Below are 17,070 nucleotides of genomic sequence, written 5' to 3'. Positions count from 1 at the left end.
CACTTGAGCTAAATACTGCGGAAACAGCCAGAGCTGCCAGGAGTAAGGGAGAGGAGGATTTAGGAAAGTAGAATTTCATAGTTTCATAGTAGGTCATAGCACTAAGGTAACACTCCTAAGCCCACAGAAAAGCACCTTGGACACATAAATTAACAGTTCCGGTCACAAGCTTAATATTGGCCATATACAAAAGATAATAACAACTCCAGCTTCTGGCTGGAGTGTAGGAACACGTGACAGTTTCAACCCTTTGACATTTCTGGTACCCTCACTGCATCCTGTAGTGAAGACGTGTTGCTGTAACGCTTCCCTTGCAAACCGTCAGCCTAGGGCGGCATCTTTGGCATGGCAACCTCACATCTGATAGCGTAGCTCTGGGCAGCACAGTGACACAATTAATGAAGGTGCAATCTTCAATAGTATTTACTTAGTAATTTTACCTTTTGTACCTGTCTTTGATGGTAATGACTGATGAGACCAGATCTCAGACTGTTATCCAGCCATGACTTCACAGCATGTAATCCTCCTGAAGAGACTGTTTTACTGCTGTCATCACAGATGCAGCTGAACCCCTGCTACACTAATAATATGTTACTATTACATATCTCTCACACTGTCTCAGGAGGAGGTTATCTCTCTCAGTTAAAGAGCATCAGTTAGGTGGGGAAAAGAAAAAATATGTAGATAAACAAGGATCAGTGTGTCTATTTCCCTGAATTTGATGTTTTTATTTTGTGTAAATGATCCAGAAAAAGCCAATGTCTGGGAATTAAGTTTATTTTAACAGCTCTCCAAATGTGAGATAAGTGATTTGAAAGAAGGTTACAAACAAAATCAAGCTGGCATTTGTAGCTCACTGAGGCCCTGTTCTTTGAATCCAAATGGATCCACTTTCTTTTTCCTTCAGTGTCCACCTTGCAGGCACTCTTGGAAAGCAGAGAGGTAGAGATTGTGACCATCAGCATCTGTTCCCTCAAAGACGTAACCAGGTGAGTCTTTGTAAGAGGCCAAGCGTCTAACAATGCCCTTTGGTGTGTAGCTGGTAGCATAGATGGTTTTAGCATCTAACAGAGTGTGATGTTTTGGGCCTGACCAGCCAGGTTTATAGCTCTTCCTGACTGTGAGCAGATGAGGCACATAATGGGTCTGAAAGGTAGTACAGCACTCCATTGGCATTTTTGGGAAAGTCTGCTCTGCAGCATGAGTGATAGGTTTTAGTCTTTCACACAGCCAAGGCTTATAGTCTTTCTTCATTACGGAAGAGCTATTGAATGGCTCAGTACTTTTTTTAAGTTGGGCCAAAGATCGACACTTCTTGGCTGGCTTGCCGTTTGGGTGCTTGTAATGTATCTGAGTAGTGGTTTGACGATCCATTTTCTCCAGAGAAGGAAGATATACACAAGGTTTTCTGGTGCATACAGGAGGCTGTGGCCAAGCTTTGTAATTTTCCTGAAACTCAGCTGTAGAGGAAAATGGAATATCATGGAGAAGCTTGAGCTGGTATGGTTTTGCCAGCTTGACTGGCTGACCAGCCAGCCCCTTGTAAGAAATGTTGTTGGTAGTGAGACCACTGAATGGGACCTCATTGGCCTTGTATTTCTGATGTTTATGGGTATAACATTTCTCCAGAGGATGTGGCACATAATTCAGTCTATAACTGGTTACATGGTCAAAGGGAGCTTTATTTTTCTGGACAAGATTCAAAGGTTTGCAGCTTTGAGTGGCAACCAGCCCCCTGAAGAGATAGTCATCTTGGATAATGGTTCTGTCGTTAAATTTTTCTTCTGATGCGTGAAACCCATCATTTGGTCTGATCAGCTCTCTCTTTGGTTCATTCCATAGTACATAGTTATCTGAAATGTAAGAGGAATCCTATCTAAGTGCTCAACTTAATTTCTTTGGTGAGTTTAGGCATACACCATATCATGTTTTGATTATTGTATTTTCTACTGCAATAAATATTTGTTGCTATTGTAATGAGTGACAAATCCTATTAAAAGAGCTGCCGTAGAACACATTATACAGTAGTGTGCTAACCCCTGGAAATGGTTAGCATCTACACAGAAAATGTAATTAAAATAGTCCTGTACGCACATACATGCAGAGATTGTGAAATACCATTTGGGAGATTAAGTTACATCTCAGTCTTGCAGAGACATTTTCTGCACATGACTGGGTGAGTGCTGTCCTCATGGTCAGCCAACCAGAAATCATGAAAGTGGAGTGCCACGGCACTAGGTTCAACCGCCTTCATGGGCTCAGAGCACAGGCACAGTATGCCTATATATGTGGGGTCTCCCACAGTATCTCTGGGGCAAGAAGAACCAGATGTCCACCATTCCACTCTGAAGTCTAAGTTGCAGAACTAGCCTTCCTCTTTGCGCCTTCTCAGTTGGAGATGACTTGCACAGATGTGATACTGCCTACTGTTTGCTGAGTTCAGGGTTTTGCAGCACATCTTGGTGTCAGAAATCTGTGTTGTGTGGCATCTCCTCAGCTCTTGGCTTTGCTTTCTGGGTACTCTTGCTGTCAGTTCAAGCAGAAACTTAGAAAGAGCTTGTTAACTCTGTCTCCAGTTCTTCCTTATTACAAAACTGTGCTGGCATTTGTAGACAAACCTACACTCATCTGAAGCATTGAAACATATTGCAGAGAAGATCCATACTGCAGAAATCTTGCTATCCAAATTCATGGCTAAGAAAATGTTTGAGGTAGCATTTTACAGGCACTCATATCTTCCTTCCTTGGCAGGATACCAGGAAACGAACTGAGGCACTGACACTTAAAAAGATTCGCACTCAGTCACACTAGAAACCTATTGCAAAGCTCCCTAACTCTCTGACCAGTGCTGCAGCCACAAGACCCTCATTTTCTCCTTTCCTAGTAATCTTATACAACTTCCCCTAGAGAGAATTATAGTTACTGGTAGGAACTTAAAATGAAATAGTCTTGGAGCTAACCCAAGTCTTTTAAGTCTTTTTTTTCCCTCCTTTCAAGCCACATTGAGAGTTGAGGCAAATAAGCTTCCAGCTGACTCTGCACAGGAAGGGAGACTGGATTTCAAAGTACTAAAGAGTAAATGATGCAATTAGGTATCAGGATATTTAAACTCTCCAATCCAAACAGAGTTATTCCTTTTTGAATGGCAGTGGCTATTGTACTGCACAAACACAATTACACAAAGGCTGTGCTCATTACAATGTTAAGTTGACCCAAAGAAAAAGTAACTTTTTGCCCCAAATAGGTGACCCGTTAAAGTTGTTCTGATTCAAATCAAGTTGGTCTGCTCTGGAACAAGACAGGAAACAGAAGCCACAGGTGCCATGCTGCTCCTAGTGGGCACCCTGGCCTTGGGTACGGAGATGCCCTTATGCCATTAATTACTGCCTTCACCTGAGAACATGGGCCTGCCTGTGTGCACCAGCATAGACATTGATTTTGGCACTGTTGGTGCCACTGAAGCCCAGGCTGCATGCCCTACTAGTGTCAGAGGTATTTAAATGCCACAGTTGTTCCTGTGTCTCTGGGAGCTTAGGAGATACCCAAGGCTACACTGGTGGGATGCTGACCTTGTGCCTGTCCCAGGGTACATCACTTTCCTGGAGAGTTGGTCCAGGAAGGTGAAGCACAAGCATATACAGACACGTCATTACTGGGAATGTATTAATGAAGTGTTAAAAAGTGAGAAGCTAATGAGATTCAGTCCATCTCTAAGCAAGGGCTCAGTCAGAGATCTGACATTTCAGATGCCAAAAACAGATACCAAAAAACTTTTTAGGTTCTCCCATCATCTTTGCTGGAAATTAGTCTGCATTTTAGATGTAACCACAGCTTCTGCAAAATAATCAAAATATGAAGTCCATCTGTCTTCAATTTTAAAAATTTACAAGCTCTACAAATTTGGAGACCACATAGGCATTATGAATTTATTTTACTTAGTGTAAGCCAGCAGTGCTACTATTCCTTCAAAATATGTTACAATTTTATTGTAACTCTAATACTTCTCACATAGCTATTAATAGTTTCCCATGTAGCACAATCTTGAAAGCATTACGGGTACAGGAGGGAATGGAGGATATGAACAACATGTTATTGGAAGGTTAGGCACACCTCACTATAACCAAGAAAGACAAAATAACATTAGATTACATACGTGCAGACGGTTAGAAACAGCTACGTGTGTATCTTGGAGGAGAAAAGAATTTTGAAACCTTAAGTTGCAAAGTCATATGACATTAATTTTGTTATGCGTAGAATCACCTTAAACTTACAACGTCATACGGAATGGGGTGTGTTTAGTGCAAAAAAGTGTGACGATACATTAGGAAAGGTAATTTACTACCAATGCAGCATTGTTTTATATGCTACTTAAATATTTCAATTATGATAATTAAATGAATAACATGTTTCAAAATTTCACACTTCAGTAGTGATCAGTAAAACCTGACAATACTTAGAGAATAGCACAATGAAAACTTGTATTTTTTGTGAACCTGGACCTTTAAAAGGGAATTCGTTCAGTATGCAATTTGATCTTTGAGGGGATTTGGACAAAGATTTCTATGTGCAATGTTTTCAAAAATAGTCCAGATCATAACCAAATGTTGATGTGGTATATTTTATTAGAGCTCTGCAGTAACAGTTAAGGTGCTAACAGACCTTAAGTTAAGTGTGTAGAACCTGATAAAAGGCAAAGTTATACATCTGATTCAGACACAGGAAGTTAAGGATATGTAAAGACAGAAGGAAAGATCTTCCGCTTGAGCAAAGCAACCTTTTTTATTTGCTTTGCTGAAGCTATTCCAATGAATACCATCTCGTGACATTGCCTATGCAAAACAAAGTGTTCAAAATTGTGTATATGTGGGTATTTTGCACCTGCAGGTAAAAGTATTCACAAATCAAGTAATTCCAAATGGACAGTATTTCCTGTTGTTTAATGTAAAAATTCTGGTTTATGCTATTGCAAACATGCAGCTGCACTGAATTCTGACCTTCAGTCATGTCAGCTGGGTAACCTTAACACTGCATTCAAATACCTTTTATTTCTTTACTTCCTTTATAATTGTCATGGTTTAGCCAGCAACTCAGCCCCACACAGTCACTTGCTCACTCCCCCACCAGTGGGATGGGGGAGAGAATCAGAAGGGTAATGCTCGTGGGTTAGAGATAAGAACAGTATAATAATTAAAATAAAATATAAAAAAACCCCAACAACAACAAAAATGCAACAGAAAGGAAAACAACAAGAGGGGGAGGGGGCATGGACCACCAAAACAAACCACACATGACACAGCCCCCAACACCACCCCTCCTGAGCCGCAACTGCCCACCTTAATATACTGGTCATGGTGTCACAGTGTATGGAATGAACATCCCATTGGCCAGTTGGGGACAGTCGCCCTGGCTGTGGCTCCGCCCCTCCCAGCCTCCCACCAAGGCAGCAGAGCCAGGAAGCTGGAAAGGTAGCCCACCATGATAGTGAAGAGAATTAACCCCTTCTTAGCCAAAACCAGCAAAATAATTTTTAATTTTAAGAATAAAATTGATTGTTTACGTTGCAGCAAATGCAGTCTCAAAGTCAGGACCTGTCATAAGCTTTTATAATTGCACACCATAATAAAAATAAAATAAAATAATTAAAAGTTATTTTAAGAAATACAAAAATGCTAGCTATCTGTCTAGCAGTGTTAGCTAGCTGGAAGGTGTGCAGAGGGAAGGCAAAATCCTCTGATTTTCTACTTATGACTTAGGACCAAAACTAGCACAGTTAATGTAACTGTGTAACTGAAAGTTTTTTCCTGATGCATGCAGAAGAGAATTTGTTCTGGTGGAGAGGAAGGAAGAAAGCCCACAGAAAAACAACAACATATACCAAGTTACTGCTACCAAGAAGCAAGGGCATAGTTAGACGCACAGTCTACCTGGTCTACAAGGAGTAGAGCTTGAGTGCTTAGGACATTTGTGCAGAACTTCTGTGTGTCTGTAATTCCCATATAGATCTCTGGCACATTCACAGATTAACTCTGCAGCACACAGAAAACCAGTCCCATGCTCCATGATCTGGTCAGACCTAGCAAATGCTACATATTTTAGATGTGGTTGATCCACTCAATGGGTGGACGAGTCCTGCAGTATACCAAGATTATGTTCAGTTTACCCTAAAAGCGACGCTTCTAGACCCATTACAGGAGTTCGCATGACCCTACTTCTACCCAGGATGCTTGTAATCAGGTCAGACATGCAAAGGAGGTGAATTCAGAGTGATCCCAATGCTACCATTAATGCGGGGCTGTATTCCCAACAACTTGCATCTGTGTGGTTCCTGCACAGCTTGTTGGCATACATAGATGGAATGAATAAAACAACTGCATAGTGTTTCGATCTGTTTTCTTAAAAAATTACTCTATTGGTGAAGTTCTGAAAGAAGCTGCAAAGGCACATACCTTCATAAGTGGTTCTTGTATCCATACTGGCGCTGGGGATGTGTCTCATCACATGGGGAAGGTATGGAGATACTTGAGAGAGAGTAAGACGTATAATCTTGTTTATAACTGGAGGTCAAGTGCATACCCTCATCACTCTTGACATGCTTTTCACGTGGTTTAAGTTTCTGTGGCAACACTTCATAAGCTACGTAATCTTTCCTGTGAAGAACAATTTCTTTATTTCTTCTATCTTAAAGAAAAAAGTATGTTCTTTTTTCCAGACAAACAAAGAAATTAATATTTCCCCTTATCTCCACAGCCTAAGAAAGCCTGGCTAGTGTATAGCAGTTAATGAAACACACTAGCCTTTCACATTTAGAAACCTGGACTCTGAAGAAGGAACTGAGGCAGCTCTGGACATCCTCAGGCAGGACATGTTCCTGCTTCTCTCCACCTAGTGATGTTAATGGCCTTACACAAAGATATCCTTGTTCTACAGTGGAGTTACACGAGAAGATATAACTGCTTTTAAAAGCCCAATAATTACAGCAGGCTATCTAGTATGTATGGGAAACATGAGACAGTAGCCTTCCCTGACAATACATTGTATAGCAGTTCAGACCAGGATGGGGAGATAAAAACAAGAAACTTTACAACAAAACACCAGTTGAGGAAAGAGAAATCAGCATGGTTGGACAGTCAGATTTTTCTCAGGTAGTACTGTAAAAGAGCTATTTTAGGATGCTAGCGTCGTGTTACTTAACTCCAGCAAAACATTACAGAAGCAAGGTAGAGAACATTCATTAACTCAAACCTATTTTACGGCCCATATATCCTTTGGCACAGGGCAGAGCGTCTGCTGCCTGGCACCAGTAAATTCTAATGTCAGAGTACTGAGTTCCACTGGTGTGCAGCACTGTCTGCACCATTGGCACCTGGCCAGGAGACACGGTCAGTACAGGAGCTGTTCTAATAGTAGTATTACGCTTTGCATCTGGAGTGACGCTGTGTGGGCAAGAGCCTGAGCCTCTGAATATACTGTATTAGCTACATATTTTAGCAAATAAACAAGGTTCTCAGAAGTCTGTGTGGAGCAGAAAGGATGATAATTCACATTGCATAGTGTGAGGTATAGGGGTAATAGCTGAAATGCAGAAGTAAAAAGAAAATCCAGGACGACCAAGAGGTACTTATATAGAAGTCATGCATGTTGTAATTCTTTGGCATACTTCTAGCAACTATTTAAAGCCAATGTGTTTTTTAAAAGGAGCCAAGGAAAGGCAAGCAGGAATAAAACAGACATGCAGTATCCTCAGTAGCAGGGAGGGCTCAGTAACAGAGAGGGTCTTTCCCAAGCCAATCACAGTATGCTGCACAATTCCACATTTGAAACAGCCGAGCCTGTACCAGAGGCAAGTAACAGATCACAGGCAGGCAAGTCTTCCCCAATGTGATCAAGGGTTTCTGGCAGTGGGAGTAACTTTCCCACTCTGACTATTGCAATAAAACAGAACCTGCAGTAGAGATTACAGAGACTTAACTGATCTGCTGATAAACCAGTGGCAACCTACGTCCAAGAGCCCATGAAAAGTGGTACTGCCTGCAAGTCCCAGGCTTTATCAAGGGGTTTTACAGTTGCAGTATGACACCCAACACTCAGTGAAGTGTTATTAAAGTCTGGTGACAACTCAGTGTTTGCTGACCTCACAGTCCCTGCAATTATTTTCATACACTGCATCAACTCTCTCTTGAGTTTAGCCACACAGAACCAAAGCTCTTAGGAGCCTTCTAATAGGTGGTGGCACTTTTCCACTAGGCCTTGGTACTTTCTCACTGCATGTATTTTCTTACCAGTGCTGCCCAGAGGACAGCAAGACTTGCAATCCAATGGCTAACTGTTCAGGCTCTGTGTTTTCTCTTCTTACAAGGGTAGGCAAGTTTACGTATTTGGTAGAACGCATGCGCAGAAGCACATATAAGTAGTTTCTGTGCTTTCTTACTAGTCTGCTTTTCAATTGTACTAAACTGCAGGAGTAACAGTTACTGTAGGAATCACTAGGCTTGTCTGAGCAAGGACAGTTTTGCTGACTGAACAGGAAGTTTCTAATGACTCCTTGACAGACCCTCCTCGCTCAACTCAAGAGGACACCAATGAGTCCAGGATTTAGTTATGGGCAGACACAAAAATGTCTAGCTGCTTTGTCTCATTCTGGAGCTGGAAGGCATATATGGAAGTGAAGCCTGCACTTTGAAACCCTCTGTTCCTTTCTGTTTTTCTGAAATCTCCCACACAGACAGAGGCACCCCAAATGTAAGTTGGGCATTTCAGACTTTATCAGCTACATTTGTGACATAAATTGAGAACTCTCAAAAAGGCACAGGTAGGGGAAGTAGTTGGTAGAGCTTCCATGTCAGGATGACGGCAGATGAGTGGTGTTAACTGTTAAGACTTCATTAATAGCCTTTGGCACCTCCTAGGCCTTTAATTCAATTCAGCAAAGGGAAGTGTGATGTTGCTCATGACTCTGCCTGTGATGACAAAGGCAGCCAACTCCGAGGGAAGAGAAGCTTTCAAATTCATATTAAAGGATCAGATTCTTATTTTTTATGCATTTCTTGTGTGGACAGGCCCTTGACACATCACTCTACCAGCAGCACAGAATAGCCTCACAAGTTACTTCCATCAGGGAAATGGGGACAGTGCAAGTGTGAGGACTTCTACTGAACACCAACACTGAGCAGCAGCATAGCTGAGAAGCAAAAACAGCCCAGCAATCCACAGTGACTGCCTTGAGGAAACCACCCACACCCCCTTTCCAGTCATCAAGCTCTACCATATTTACACCTCCTTGGAAACCAGTCCCCCACACTACAGTGTAGAGAATGCCACAGAAAACACAGAACAGAAGAGAAATATTCCTCCAGTATCATCCATACTTCCCGAGACAACATTTCTGCTGCTTTCCCAGAAGCCTTCCCAGAACAGAAAGTGAGTAAAAGCTAAAACCATGTCAGTGCTTCTATGTCCCATGTATTCTCTGATCTCAACCTCCAGGAAGTGCAAGAAAAATAGTTGGTTGCCTCCACTACAACAACTGGCCTCAGACCTTCATCCTTCCTTTATAGAGCCCTCATGAGTATAAGCAAAACGTTTTTGTTTTCAGGCTCCCCTTTTGGAAAACTAATAATTTTCCTTTTCTCTGATACCCATCTCTCACACACTATCTATCTATGTCAGAGTCCTCACTCTCACTATTTTTCGTACTTTGTAGCTGAGTTGCCTTCCATGGGTATATGCGCCATCTTGTACCATTCCCTTGGCTTAAATGAGCCCCTGGGAAGAGTGATGGGATAAAGAGGGTATCGCTCCATGTACTCTGACAGCATGCATGGCTTCTCAGTCTTCTTATAGGGCCTGGTGAGCAGATGTGGGCAATGGTGACATCTGCAAGAGAAAAAACAGCACAGGAGTTAGTGACTCACAGGTAGCTGATTAATAATACCTCATTGTATAAGTCAGCTGCAGATTGCAAGTACAAAATACTGGATAAGTAAGCACTGCAATGACTGCTACAGCTTTGATTACTTAAAGTGCAAAAGCAGCATAACCTGCACAAAGAAACGATTGTTTCTGTCTACTACTATAGCCTGCAGTCAAAAAAGTCTGTGAAGCCAACAAAAACAACCTAAGAAAAGCAAGTTCACTTAGATGAAGAAACAAGCAAGTTAATCTGAGATACAGGCAAGTGCACTATATTGTGCTGGACTTTTGTTCCACTTATCATGAATTTGTTATCTTACTTTGCTCATATATTGAGCTCACTAGTATAGACATGAGGGCAAAAGGCTAACAGTTCAGGTATCTTTGTTCACTCACACTTGCGCGGCACTGCGCTGCCCGTCTCTCTTTCTGAAATCAACTCAGTCTGGGTACTGCAAGACCTCTCCATAACGTGCATCAGAACAAGGACAGTGAAAACAAACTGATTTCCTGAGAAAGATCCCTCCTGACTGACACTAAAATGCCACCATGGATCATCCATCATTGGTGACCTCCTTCTTTCCACATCTGGACAAGGCCAGAAAAGGGAGGGAAAGGCTTATCCTGTCACAAAGACGTTTGGGAACCCACCCTCAGATTTCTTCCCAGAGACATAACAGTTTATATCCCTTTCTGGTTTGAGTCAAATCCACTAGAGTCAATGCAAAGGTTGCTAATTAAGAGTTTCAGGAACCAGCCCACAGGAATTACAGTGAGAGGAGAAGGCATCTGGCTTTATGTCTCATACACCATTCCTGCCAAGTCAGAGTGTTCCTACTGGATCTCCGTTTTCCAGTCCTACATCTAGTTCAGAGCTGAACTACTCATTTGAAAGGGCTCCTGTACTCAACAAAGTCCCCATTAAATTAAATGTTGAGCAATCTAGGATCAGTAAATGTCTGATTACCTAAATTTATACAGATATATTCTTGTCTATATTCAAGGGTACACCTTCATACACTGAATCATTTTCCAAACTAGTACAAGAGGGAAAGAAGGGCCCAGAGGCTCAAATAAAATGCAGCTTCTTTTTGACAAAGCAGTTCCTCACTCAGATTACAAATCCTTCTGTGAAATCATAACTCAGGAGGCGTCCTAGTGGATGAATTTTTGCCTTAGAGAAGTTTTGAGTTTGGACCGAAACGGTGTCCTCTAGGGAGTAAGGCACAACATTCCTGTCAGCTGAAATATTAAAAGAAAAGACTTCAAGGTGGAAATCTCAAAAAAAAAAGGTGCCCCACTCTCTTAGGAACCTTACAAAATTCCAGTTTTCATGTAACTGCAAAAGAGCGAAATAAGAAAATTTTTAAAGGTTTATTAAGCCCACTCTTGCTGCTCCATGTGACCTTAACAGAATGGATTTTGTGACAAAAACCTTCTAAACACAGGCTATACTGACTCTTTCTGGCCCCACTTGTGGTCTTCCAGGATTCCTAGGAATTATTCTTCATTCTCCAAGGGAAAATGACCTGCCTATTCTTTCTGCTTCAACTCTGCTGGCTTCACACCACTCCTAACTGCACTTCCGTCCCCCTACTCTCTTAAAGTCTATGATGCAACAGGCTAGTCTTCATCTTGGCTTTGGACTGTGCTGATGAGGCCCTTATGTTAGCTTTTTATAGTAAAACTGCATTCAGACTGGAGTAGGGGAAATAGCAATACTACCTAGTTCATCATAGACCTGCATACAGTGCAGACACTGGCCAGCAGTAGCATTTTGCAAATAAGGAATGGCTGATCAGGAGCAGATTAATGACACTTCACTAATACCATCTGTTAGTATGCCATTACAGTTCAGCTGCACACATCTGGTTTGGAAGGGCTTGCTTTCGGCACGGGGTTTCCCAAGCAGTCCAGAGCAGAGGCTTTGTGCAGCTCCCTGCACATACCAGGCAGGCTCTCTGCTGCTGACATGTTATCCTGCATCCTGATGGAGATTTGCAAGACAGAGTCCTGCACCTGCCCAGTAGCACTGTTGGCACTGGGGAAGCTGAGGGGTCCTGTGGCTCAGCAGGACAAGGGTGGGTAATGCAGGTACCCATCTGAAGACTCCACAGGAGCAGGCAGGGAACAACAGCTGGACAAACCCTGGTGTTTGCTATTACATGTTGTTGTGGTTGAGTCCCTTTCAAAAGCTGCAAAAGACATCACGGTCATCCTTTTTTAGTGACCTAGTGAATGCTGAGCAAGGCTTAGTACTGCGCTTACTGTACTCCTCATGGCCACTTCACAACTTTATCTTGCTTTCCATGTGTGCAACCAAGAAAAGAAAATCTTTGCTATCATCTTCCAACTAATCTCATCTCAAATAACCCTAAACATCTTTATAAATTATCTGGATAATGGAATCAAGTGTAGCCTGAAGAAGTTTGCTGATGGCACCAAGTTGAGTGGGGAAGTAGACACTCCAGAAGGGAGAGCTGCTCTGCAGGACAATCTGGATAGGCTGGAAGAGTGGGCCAGCAAGAACCTTATGAAGTTCAACAAGGTCATGTGTAAGGTCATGCGCCTGGGAAAACATAATCCAGGAGTGCAGCACAGACTGGTATCCACTTGGCTAGAGAGCAGCTCTGTGGAAAGGGACCTGGGGGTCCTGGTGGACAGAAAGTTCAATATGAGCAAAGAGTGTGCTGCTGCAGCTAAGAACGCCAACAGGATGCTGGGTTGCATCAAAAAGAGCGTCACCAGCAGAGATAAAGAAGTAATTATCCCACTCTACTCAGTGATTGTCAGGCCACACCTGGAGTACTGTGTGCAGTTCTGATCCCCGCTATACAAAAAGGATGTGGACAGGCTGGAAGGGGTCCAGAGAAGGGCCACAAAGATCATCATAGGACTGGGAAGCCTGCCATACAAGGATAGGCTGGGGGAGCTGGGTTGGTTCAGCCTTGAGAAAAGGAGGCTCAGAGGGGATCTCATCACCATGTACCAGTACTTAAGGGGTAGCTACAAAGAAAGAAGACGGAGGCTCCCATTTTACAAGAAGTCACATGGAGTGGACATGGGGGAACAGATAAAAGTTGCTCTAGAGGACACAAAAGGTAAATTTTTCACAGTGAGGACAGTCAACCATTGGAATAATCTCCCCAGGGAAGTGGTTGACTGTGCCACATTGGACACTTTCAAGAACCGGCTGGACAGGGTGCTGGGCCATCTTGTCTAGACTGTGCTCTTCCTAGAAAGGTTGGACTAGATGATCCTTGAGGTCCCTTCCAACCTGTGATTCTGTGATTCTGTGAACCTCATCAAACAAGAATTTTACTGTTTCTTCACATCATCATTAATAAGATTTTAGGTACTACCAATAGAGTTCAGAAGGCTTTATTGACTTATATGTACTTCAGTACCTGAAGGTTCACAGGACATAATTTGCAGAAATACATACTCTCTTCCTACCTTTTTCATACATGTCCTCTTTGAAATAACATAAGTAAAGATTAATATTGAGTCACTTAAAACAGAAAGCATAGTAATTAGAAAGGATGTATTAAAGATCCAGACTGTCTTTAACCCAAACAACAACTGTGCAAAACCAGACAATCATGCAGATTGAGTAACTCTTTTATGTTGTCATAGTTTACTCATCCTAGCTAAATGCAGCAAACAATGCAGAAATTGATACCAAAACTCAGTTTCAGGAGTCCCAGGAGTGCCCAGGAGTCATGCCAAGAGCACCCACTAAACATTTGTGGCTGCATTACTTTTGGCAGCTCACCCAAGACATTAGCAAAACAAAGGTCCAAAGAGACCAATAACTTTAGTAAATTATTTGTGGAAACAGTATCCTTTGATATTGGAATATGCTTGTGACAGGAAAGAGGTAGATATCTATAACCAAGGATACTAAATTTGGCTGGTAATGGGTTTAACTTTCACAAAATCAATACAGCAATTCATCTGTCCTTACCAGCTGAGAACAAAGTTTCATAGCCCTCTCCCCCAAGAGAACAGTCAAAGTGTAGTTAGACCTGTCATGAAATACTATAATGCCATCCCCACTGCAAGCTTGAGAGCTCTCAGATTTCAGCACATTAACATAATCACTGCAGATCACTGTGCTGGTTTTGGCTGAGAAGGGGTTAATTCTCCTCACTGTGGGGGTCAGCTACCTTTCCAGCTTCCCGCGCTCTGCCGCGTGGCGGGGGGGCTGGGAGGGGCAGGGCCATGGTGGGGACGGCCGACCTCGACGGGCCAATGGCAGGTTCATTCCATACCATGTGACATTATGACCAATATATTGAGAGGGAGCAGTGGCATCGCGAGGGTGGCGCGGCGTCGGGTCGGTGGGCGGCGAGCGGCTGCGGCGCATGCGGTTTGTTCCGGCGGTTCGTTCCCCCTTTCCCCTCCCTTCCCCCTCCCCCAGGGCTTTGCGCCTCTCGTTGTTCTCCTTTACATTGCATTTCTACTGTTGTTTCTTTTAATTTTAATTATTAAACTGTTCTTATCCCAACCCACGAGCGTTACCCTTCTGATTCTCTCCCCCATCTACTGGTGGGGGACTGAGCGAGCGGCTGTGTGGGGCTGAGCTGCCGCTAAACCATGACAGTCTTTTTGGCACCCAACGTGGGGCTCGAGGGTTGGAGATAACAACAGCTGCTGGTCACAGCACCATGTTGTCCTTTTTGCAGTTGGTGTTAAAAATCGGTGTTCGTTTGTTGAGTCTGCTGTGATTAGTAGTGTTTTGCCTACAAGATTTGTTATACAAACACTCGTTTTCAGCTTTATCTGGTATTTGGGGTTTTTGCTGAAACCGGTGCTGTACTTCGGATACCACCTTGTTGAGGCAATTAGCAATTATACCTCCTCCTCTGAGAGACTTTATATGGAGGAAATACAGAATAGTATCTTTGCAACTTTCTTCTATGATGTCTGTGCCTTTGTTGCAACAACGTTTTTGTATCTTGAACATCCTTGGGTGGTTAAGGTGCACTTATTGTTAGTTTTTGGGCATGTTGTTTTGGTTTTGACTAAGCAACTTAAGAATATCACTCAGAAATCTGCCCCGAGGCTTGATAGTTACGAGTGGCAGGGCATGTGGGATAGCATGGGCAAATACCTAGGGCAGTGGGCACCCCCAGTGTTTTGGAGTTTCACCCCCGAACAAGTGCAGAATCCTAAAAAACTAGTAGAATATTTGGAGAAAGTATGTTGTTACTCTGGGAACTCCAGAGAGACACAGATAACTGCAACGTGCTGGGGCCTGGCCCATGCATACCGAGCCCTGCTCAACAGTATTCAGTGCCCCCAGGGGGAAGAGAATGTCTCTGGATTGAAATGCAAAGTGACTGGCACTGTAGACAATCCAGCCCTGACGACAGGCACTGCAGCCACTCAAACCCCCACAACAAGTACCGGAGCTAGCTCAGAAAATAAACCCGTACCAGTATCAGTTGCCCCATACACAAGACGAAATATTGGAGGCGGACATCAACTCGTTTAGAACGGGATGATGAAGAACCATGGCCATCGCGGGGACAGGAGGGAGAAGTAATAAATGAAATAGAGACCACCCGATCCCTGTCCTTAAGCGAGTTGCGAGATATGCGAAAAGATTATAGCCGTCGTTCAGGTGAATACATTGCCACCTGGCTGCTCCGATGCTGGGATAATGGGGCCAGTAGCCTGGAACTAGAGGGAAAAGAAGCCAAACAATTGGGATCCCTTTCTGGGGAAGGGGGCGTTGCCCTCAGTCTCTGGAGGCGGCTCCTGTCTGGAGTGAAGGAAAGGTATCCCTTTAAAGAAGATGTTACATATCGCCCAGGAAAATGGACAACTATGGAGAAAGGCATCCAGTATCTAAGGGAATTAGCTGTGTTTGAGGTGATTTATGGTGACCTAGACAATCAACGGTCATCCAAAGATCCAGATGAAGCCAAGTGCACACGACCCATGTGGCGGAAGTTTGTACGGAGCGCACCATCTTCGCATGCAAACTCATTGGCAGTGATGTCCTGGAAAGATGACGAGACACCAACGGTGGCAGAGGTGATAGATAGATAGACTCCGGGATTATGACACAAATATCTCTTCCTCGCTTGTCTCTGCTGTGGAGAAACTATCCCAAGAGGTCCAGCAACTCGAAGATCTGTCCTACTCCCCACCTCGACAGAGCAGTGTCTCAGCTGTTAGGAATAAGCGTCCTTTGGCTCAAAGAAGGGGATACACACCACGGGCCACCCTATGGTTCTACCTGCGTGACCACGGAGAGGACATGATGAGGTGGGATGTCAAGCCTACTTCGACCCTACAGGCACGAGTACATGAACTGCAAGGAAGAACAGTCACTCAGGGAGGCTCTTCCAGGAAAGCTGCTGCTCCAGTTTCCAGTGAGCAAGTCCCCAGACAGAGGAGTAGAAGTGCAGATTTTATTTCAAAGCGTAACAGAGAGACTCCTGATTCACATTTACAGGAAGTGAGTTGTGACTGCCGTGATCAGGACTAGAGGGGCCCTGCCTCCAGCCGGGTGGAGGAAAGGGATAACCGGGCTTAATGGACTGTGTGGATCCGATGGCCCGGCACGTCCGACCCACAGGAGAATAAAGCTTTAGTGGACACCGGCGTGCAGTGCACCTTAATGCCATCAAACTATACAGGGGCAGAACCCATCAGCATTGCTGGAGTAACAGGGGGATCTCAAGAGCTAACTGTATTGGAGGCCGAAGTGAGCCTAACTGGCAATGAGTGGCAGAAGCACCCCATTGTGACCGGCCCAGAGGCTCCGTGCATCCTTGGCATAGACTACCTCAGGAGAGGGTATTTCAAGGACCCAAAAGGGTACAAGTGGGCTTTTGGTGTAGCTGCCTTGGAGACGGAGGAAACTGAACAGCTGTCTACCTTGCCCGGTCTCTCAAAGGACCCTTCTGTGGTGGGGTTGCTGAAGGTCAAAGAACAACAGGTGCCAATCGCCACCACAACAGTGCACCGGCAGCAATATCGCACCAACAGAGACTCTCTGATCCCCATCCATAAACTCATTCACCAACTGAGGAGCCAAGGAGTCATCAGTAAGACCCACTCACCCTTTAACAGCCCCATCTGGCCAGTCTGGAAGTCTAATGGAGAGTGGAGGCTAACAGTAGACTATCGTGGCCTGAATGAAGT

General features: G+C 43.8%; 2 protein-coding genes across 2 annotated transcripts in view; one reads left to right on the top strand and one right to left on the bottom strand.

Annotated features, from left to right (window-relative positions):
• Positions 1–903: 903 nt before the first annotated feature.
• SAXO1 (stabilizer of axonemal microtubules 1) lies at positions 904–9,746 on the bottom strand. Its single transcript, XM_075079283.1, is given in 4 exon segments — positions 904–1,853; positions 6,447–6,529; positions 6,531–6,647; positions 9,694–9,746. Coding segments are annotated over 4 exon segments (1,188 nt in total). The 5' UTR covers positions 9,732–9,746.
• Positions 9,747–14,262: 4,516 nt separating this feature from the next.
• The window catches only part of DENND4C (DENN domain containing 4C), a 179,582-nt gene continuing 176,774 nt past the window's right edge, over positions 14,263–17,070 (top strand). Inside the window, exon 1 of the mRNA XM_075078681.1 lies at positions 14,263–14,281. Within this exon, the coding sequence (XP_074934782.1) occupies positions 14,277–14,281 (5 nt within the window). The 5' untranslated portion in view covers positions 14,263–14,276. The remainder of the gene's footprint in view (positions 14,282–17,070) is intronic.

Source organism: Phalacrocorax aristotelis, chromosome Z (assembly GCF_949628215.1).
Source record: "Phalacrocorax aristotelis chromosome Z, bGulAri2.1, whole genome shotgun sequence".
NCBI classification, from domain to species: domain Eukaryota; kingdom Metazoa; phylum Chordata; class Aves; order Suliformes; family Phalacrocoracidae; genus Phalacrocorax; species Phalacrocorax aristotelis.
Note: the sequence above shows the minus strand (reverse complement) of the source record. Positions and strands in the feature narration are given on the sequence as shown.